The sequence below is a fragment of the Formica exsecta genome, unplaced genomic scaffold (assembly GCF_003651465.1).
Source record: "Formica exsecta isolate Colony F162 unplaced genomic scaffold, ASM365146v1 scaffold33, whole genome shotgun sequence".
In the NCBI taxonomy this organism is placed as follows: Eukaryota; Metazoa; Arthropoda; class Insecta; order Hymenoptera; family Formicidae; genus Formica; species Formica exsecta.
The window spans coordinates 595,042-602,961 of NW_021850553.1; the positions used below are offsets into that span (position 1 = coordinate 595,042).

The 7,920-nt window shown below is 37.5% G+C and overlaps 1 protein-coding gene across 2 annotated transcripts in view; it reads left to right on the forward strand.

Annotated features, from left to right (window-relative positions):
* The first annotated feature begins 3,078 nt into the window (after positions 1–3,078).
* Positions 3,079–7,920, forward strand: part of LOC115238240 (excitatory amino acid transporter) — a 10,512-nt gene continuing 5,670 nt past the window's right edge. For both annotated transcript variants that reach the window (XM_029811877.1, XM_029811876.1), the window contains exons 1-6: positions 3,079–3,619; positions 5,252–5,377; positions 5,485–5,692; positions 6,570–6,612; positions 6,702–6,955; positions 7,038–7,271. In XM_029811877.1, the coding sequence (XP_029667737.1) occupies positions 3,445–3,619; positions 5,252–5,377; positions 5,485–5,692; positions 6,570–6,612; positions 6,702–6,955; positions 7,038–7,271 (1,040 nt within the window). In that variant the 5' untranslated portion in view covers positions 3,079–3,444. The remainder of the gene's footprint in view (positions 3,620–5,251; positions 5,378–5,484; positions 5,693–6,569; positions 6,613–6,701; positions 6,956–7,037; positions 7,272–7,920) is intronic.

Genomic DNA, 7,920 nt, shown 5'->3' on the forward strand with positions numbered 1-7,920 from the left:
TTTAAAAAATTGCAAAATGCCCGTATAATAATGCGCGCGCGTAGCGCGCGCCTGTGTTGTTCTAATATTCCATTTTTTAAAAGGTGTGTTAAATCGATGCTCTCAAGTATTGTTATCTCTTTTCTGCGATGCTGATTGGTTATCTCGATGCTGCGCTATGCATTACTTTATATCAATAAAAGCCTGTCATAACACATTTGACGATTCAAATATTAAGTGTGTGTAATTTTTATTTAATTTATTTTGAAAAAAGGGAGAACTAGAGTTAATATGTGTTAATAATTATACACACATACAAACAAAATAAATGGCGCGCGCTTATAGTGTTCCAGTTTAAAAAAAAAATAAATGTTTAAATAAATGTTAGTCTTGATGTGTCAACTTCCTCCTATAATACGTATTTAGTATTCATGAATCTTCCTGACATATTGCGTCAAACCGGAAGCCTGTAGATTATCACGTCGATGAGATTTTGTACACACAAATAAGGGATATAAATGACATTTTTTTTCGCGTGGCCAAATTTCTCATCCTCGATATGCGAGCGTAGACTGATGTCCCGTAGTTTCAGACTCGTAGACGAATTTAGAAAACGGATGTACGAAAGACGGAAAACGATGCGAAAAACACGTTACTGTGTATATCGAAGGGTCAAAGTAAATAGGCGTTCCGTACACCCTTGGTTGTTCTCGTGCCTCTGGATTATTTACGAGGAGGAAGAGATCTAACTCTCGTAACATTCTACGAAATGCGAACTCGGACTAGGACGTTACCCTCCATTATTCAACGGGATGGCCTGTCCCGCCGAAATGCCGGGGTTCTTCGTTGGCGGATTACTTAATTCACACGTTACAAAGAACATTTATCAGCCGACTATGACATAGGAATTTCTCTTTGACATCAAATTATGTTTGAACGAAGCGTAATCACCTCTTAGTATCATTTTTCATAATCAGTCCCGCCGCGGATGTCTGTGAAAAAAAAAATCAAAAGGAATTAAAATTAGCGAGTGCTTAAGATCGCTTCATTAGACGCGTTTTGTTAAACGATAAAGTTTAATAGTATTAATATACATCAAAATATCTATTATTATTCTATCGAACACCGATAGTAGCTTAATCACAATGATAATAATCTATGCTTAATTAAGAAGCATTTTTATAAAACTGCCTTTTTTGGATTGTTACAACTCTATAATAATAATAATAATGTTAAATATTTATTCGATTTAATAAGCGAATGAATAATTGTTACACTTTGTTAACAATATCGCGAATATATCCTGCATGGTATTATATTCCTTTTGTTACGCTTTTATACGACCAGTCAATTGGAATTTTGTGCTGCTTTTCCAATTTTCCACGAGGTGAGTGCAGTCGACAGCGATATAACGTGATTATTATGTAAAAGGGTGATACGCTATTAAAGGTAGAATAAAATTGATATTTTCGTTGCATTGAAGTTTCTAAATTGAATCGATCTTTAAGTTGCCTCTATCTTTTTATTTTATTATCATTAGAGTAATATTATTTTCGGCAAAATAGTCGTATCTGCCGTTCTTAATTATTATACCACGGTTAACAAAACTTTTCTTACCATCGTGGAAGATAAGCGAACCATCGTTCAAATGTGGTGCTTCCATCTTCCCTTCTTCCAAGAGAACGCTTTCGCTCTTTCACCTGCAAGACTCACCAGTAATACATACCGTCGCGGTCAGACAAAGGTAGTATTTACCCATGTTCGATTAGACAGTTACCTATCTCATCATTCTGCATTAAAAATATAATAATTTTTTTTATAATCTTTATTTTTTTACAGTATAATACATTTTATAAGCTATAACATAACGATTTTTTCTATGCAAAATTATTTTTTCATCTTTCGATCCTTTTTTATATAATAATTCATTTTGTGTACAATAAAGCATGAAATCAATTGCGAATCATAAATACTCTAATCTTCGAAAATTTTAAATTTCCATATATACTAAAAAAAATGATTAATAAAATTAATATAAAAGTAAAGTATATAATATCTGTTTTTATATATAATGTATTACAACGCGGCTTTGCGATAAATAATTCTATTCAATTCATTACGTCAAGCGTTTAAAATAAGATATGTGTGTGTGTGTGTGTGTAAAACTCTATTCTTAAAATATACAGGGTCATTGCTGACGTATAAGGAAAATATCTTTGCGCAAAAAATGTATTCAGCACTTTTAAGTAGTACAAAATAACAATTATATTGCAAAAAGAGCAGAATTCTGTTAAAATTTAAGAGTTTCTTTTCGGATAACATATTTCGCAATTTTTAGACATTTCCGCTGTCCTTTGTCGTGTCCTTGCATTTCTCGTCATTCCTTTTGCGCGTCGAAACTCGCACCCTCACCACCCCTTTGATCGTCATCTCTCGATTTCTCCCTACGCGTCCCTCTTCTCTTTGCAATGCACCACCGTGCAGTAACAGCATCGAAACAGTGCACATTTGACTACGTTTTAGCGACTGATTGAACCACTGAATTCGCGCAAGCGCGCGTTATTGTCGTCGAAAGAACGGGGACGTTCGGGGTATGGTGAAATCCTGGAAAATCAATACGGGGATGTCCGCCGGTAACCAGGCAGTCGGGGCTCATCCTTTGCGAGGAACGTGTCGGATATTCACGCGCACGCTCAGTTACGTCGGCAATAGTCGTCAGAACAGTCCATTGCACTCGAATCTTCATCGTCGTCGTGCGGAAGGTATCAGTTCTGATTCCTCTCGTTCTTCCTAATAAAATCTGGAGTTTTACGAGATTGAAGTGCATCGATTGGAGAAAGAAGGTGGTGGTGTCGTTATACTTGAGAAGAGACGACAATATTAGTGGACCTCTCGGGTAACTGACCTTGTGCAACAGCGCAACATTCGGCAATAAAACTGCTTCTACAAGAATCTTAAGAAAATCAAAGATTCATTACCACGTAATACGAAATTATTCACGATCTTCTCGTTTAAAACTAGAGAAACGCGTATCCTCCCTCGGGTACACGTTTGAATCGTTCCGAGAACATTCTCGACGTAGGACATTATTAAACGTAAAATCAGACAAGCCGTTGGGAGGCAATTAGAGTCCCGCGAGCTCTACCAAAGCCACTGATTGTTATCAGCATTGCTAGCCAGTTAGTCCAATCCTATCCCGGTACCACGATCGAGTTAGTAGGCATCCGCCAGGTCGCCGTCAGGCTATTAAGACGTCTGGTAGGCGCGAGTGATTTGTCCTTCTGCACGGATTTACCGAAACACCCCCAAAACGGCAACCCGTCGTCGTCGTGGTGCTGCCGGGGCCCCGCCGTTAGCCGCGAGAGATCGCGAGAAGGGAACTTGGGAAGATCGGCGGGAGGATCGGCCTGTTCGTACGCGACTGGCACCGATCCCTTGTACGCCGCTTGCTGGCGGCCCAGTGAGATGGAGGAGAAGTCCTCTGCCCGATTCTCCGAGTATCTGTTCGCCAAGATGGGCGGGCAGGACGTCTCGGCCTCTCAGGGTCCCCGTAAGGTGACCGCCGACACCAGAAAGTGGATGCGAGAGAACTTGCTGCTCATGGTCACCCTTTCCGGCGTTCTCCTCGGCGTTATTCTTGGTGAGCATCGGGGATGTTTATCAGAATTTCTTTTAAGTGAACACTATATATATCTTGTTATAATTCAGAAAATTTTTAAATTTGATATCATTTTTTATCGTTGATTATTGCACTTGTATTATTGATATTTCGACAGATATGACATCGCAGGGAGAAAATAAAATGTCTTGTGCAATATAAAATTTATACCATTTCAAGTGTTGCCGTTTTATATGTCAACTATAAATGATGAGTACTATTTGTGGCAATTGCTGCATTTAATGTTTTCAGCAGCTCTATGTAGACTAACAGTATATTATCTAGATCTTGATTTAATTTACCACGATAATCAATCAGCAATTCCTTCCTTTGACAACTGATTACTTTTTTTCAATATCATATATTTTCAACGTTTGGTTCATGAAAATCTTATATAACAATAAAAATGGCTTTACATACATATATTGTATAGATTTTATTCTATAATTAAAACTGTGCATATATATGATAATAGTATAATGAATGCTTGCAATATGTCAAACGTTCATATAAAAATCTGCGAGATACAGTATGATATATTTCACGATATGTGATATACTGTGAACTTTCATATATTGTGATAATCGACAAAGTGTTTCCTTGAAAAAGTTCCATCATATTAATTTGATCTCTTAGAGAGTCGATTCTTAATGGAAAATCAATATTTTCCCATTGTAATATGATAGATATTGCATGCTCATATATACATGTTATGACGTGTTTGTTTCCATGAATATATCATTCGATTTACCTGCAAATGTTAATGAATAGAGGAATTGTATTTAATTAAGAAAAAATTGATTTTATTACTTTGCATCGTGCAAAGGAAATGAAATAATTTATGATTAACACATTTATGATTTGATTTAATATCATCGTAACTGAATTATAATACAAAGATTGTTTCGTTGATGAATTTTACCAAGTCTATACGTTTGACGTAACTAAACGAGGTGAAACTAAATGTAACGATTGGCAGATGTATTGATAGAAACATCAATATATGTGAGTGAGTATTAGATTTACGCAAAATTCAATTTTCAACAGTTTGATTTAATACTCGATAGCCGAACATTCATAGATACATTGCTATAAATGGGAACGTTGACGGCATGATAATAATTTATACGATATCATTCGATAGAGGTCAGTTTGAATCTAAATCAACGCTTTCATTCATTTTTTAAATCAAAGATTCATGACCATATATCAAGCTCTACATCACCAACTTTTTTTGTGAATACTAACGAAGCATCTGTTATCCACATCATATCTTATCGTTGTTAATAATTGGTTTGAAGATGTACATTTATTTTTGTAGATGTGCACGCTTTACATACACGTATGTAACGACTCTCTACGTAGACTTATGTAACTAATCTGACTTGATGTGATAAAAAAGAATTGATCAAGCCTTCACCTTTTCATCATCCCCTTTCAGGATACTTTTTCTTCGCGATCAAATAATAAGCCAGTTAACTATAATAAGTTTAAATATAGTTCAAGGGCAGGCGCTCCGTAGACGCTCTCTTTTACGTGCTTTACGTTGCAAACGAAAAGGCGCCATTGTCGCGGCACAGAATTGTGGATTAATAAAATAGCGTCTCTCCACAGGATTCGGTTTACGACCTCTGGACCTTGGGGATGATGCGGTAATGCTGATCAGCTATCCTGGAGAACTTTTTATGAGATTGCTAAAGCTGATGATCTTACCTTTGGTAATCGCCAGTCTTATTTCGGGTGAGTCTCTTCCTATTATTGCATGAGTGAAGTAAAATACGTGTCAACTGCTCATTCACCTTAAAAAAATGCTTGTTTACTTAATTTATTTTTACGTATTATTCTAGGTTCGGCGAGTTTAAACGCCAGGATGAATGGAATGATCGCTGTTCGTACTCTGGTATACTTCATACTGACGTCCTTGCTCAATGCTGTTCTCGGTGTAGTCCTAGTCCTCGTTATTCATCCCGGTAATCCCGGTATCAGAGAATCGATCGGGCCGTCGCATCACGCGAGAGCCGTTAACATACTAGACAGCCTGCTCGATTTAGGAAGGTAAATTATGTCTGCGATATCTCATCGCTTTCAATATCGATTCTGTCAATATCAATAATGTATATAGATTCGCTTGAAGTTTTTCTATTAAAAACGGAGGTAATTGAGCGCGAAGGTCAACGGGTGCATGGAACGATGAGAAAACAATCAACGAATATAATCAATTTTATAGTCTGTTTATGTATTCCATTTATGTTCAAGTATCTTATAATTGGAATCGTCTTATTAATTGTATTTTTGCAAAAAAAAAAAAAATCTTTAATAAAAATTCTCTGCCGCGATTTTTTATTACGAGAGTTTTGAATAACGTGTACGATAATAACGTAATATTGAAATGATATCGATTCGCGATACTTCTCTTTACCGCTGTAAAGCTGAATCATTGCAGTAGTAGCGTTACCTAAGTCGGATTAAGGTCATAGCATTTTATAAGCCGTAAATTCCACTAAACGGAACTCATCATGATTGCATATACTATTCGTTGAGACAAAAATAGAAGCTCATCGATCGTGCGTGTTTTAGTCGCACGAAATTCACTCCAAAACTCTGTTTGAAAGCCCACACAATGCCCTGACATGATTTTCCAATGTTGGATGTAAAATCGAAGAATACCGCTCGCCATTGGAAACTATTTAATAATTTTTTACTTCAGTAACACAAGATAAGATCATTTTAACTGAAAAGTCGCCGCATGGTTTGCGCCGCGACTTAATCAATGTTTAAAGGCTATGGATAAAATAAAGGCCGTGGAAAATGCGTTATTTTTAAAATATATATCCCTTTGTCATAATAAACGAAGACATACTGCTTACTTGTTCAATGTGTTTAATAATATTTAAAAATATGTGCACAATTTTGTAAATTAATAATTTTGCAGGAACATGTTTCCAGACAATTTGTTTCAAGCAGCTTTTCAACAGGTGAGGATGATAACTCGATTTTTGCAATATGCCGTATTGAAAAAGGAGAAATTAGCTTGCAATTCAATAATAATAATATGCTGTTACAGGCACACACGGTGTACGTTCCAAAAAAGCAACCAGTCCAGAATATTACTGACCAGGTATCAACGGAAGATTTAGGAGACGAGGAATTGATAAGAGTGATACAGTATAGAAGCGGGACGAACACTTTAGGCATAGTATTCTTTTGCCTGGTCTTTGGTACATTTCTTGGAACACTCGGTGAAAAAGGTCAAGTTGTCATAGATTTCTTCAAGGCTGTGTTCGAAGTCATCATGCGGATGGTCTCGACTGTTATGTGGTGAGTTTTGAAATCTAAATCGAAAATCGAAAGTGGCATGACAGCTTTGTGACATGTGATGGAAAATATCTTGTTTCTTCAGGATGACACCAATCGGCATCACCTCTGTAATAGCAGGCAAAATACTCGGCGTGGACGATCTGGTACTGGTGATGTCGCAGCTAGCATGGTTCATCGTTACGATCGTGATCGGTGTCTTTCTCTATCAGCTGGTGATCATGCAGTTGATATATATGGCCTTCGTTAGAAAGAACCCCTTTAAATTCTACGCCGGCCTCGCCCAGGGTACTCTCACCGCCTTCGCCATGGCATCAACGTGAGTCGTCGATCTTCGAATCCGAGCCCGACCTTGAGAGAATCCATTTCGCCTGCCTCACAGGGCCTCGGTCAACGTTGTGATCGTATTTTCTGACCTCGTAGTTTCCTCGTCGGTCGTCTCCCGCATATATTCCATTTATATTTCCTTCCTTTCTTCCGCTTTTTTGTTTTTCTCACGTGGACCTTTCTTACGTTTACGCGAAATGGAGCTGGTCTGTCGCGCGATTAATAGTGCAAGTAGTTGATTCCAAAACAATTGACATCGCAAAATGAGATAGACAATGAGTGATACGTGGCGATAAAAGATGTGTATCGATCGAATTGATTGACAGAGACAATATGTTTCAGCCAGCTGTGTGGAGGCTTTGCGAGGCCACGATCCCGATATCCCTTCCGAAATCAGTCGAGCCAGCTTTACATAACTTTCGGCAAATACATAACTTTTGGCTTCATATATATTCTCTTTGCTTAGTTTTTATATAAAAATGTTATGAAAGCTGGCACAATTCCTAGTTGTCCTATTAGTCCTTTCTCCATATATGACAATCTCTTTTAATGTTCGCTTGCGAGGAGAGCTCGCCATGCCACATGAGAAAGAGAGAAAGAGGGAAAGAGGGATGCAGTTCCGGGGAACACTTAGAATGCTG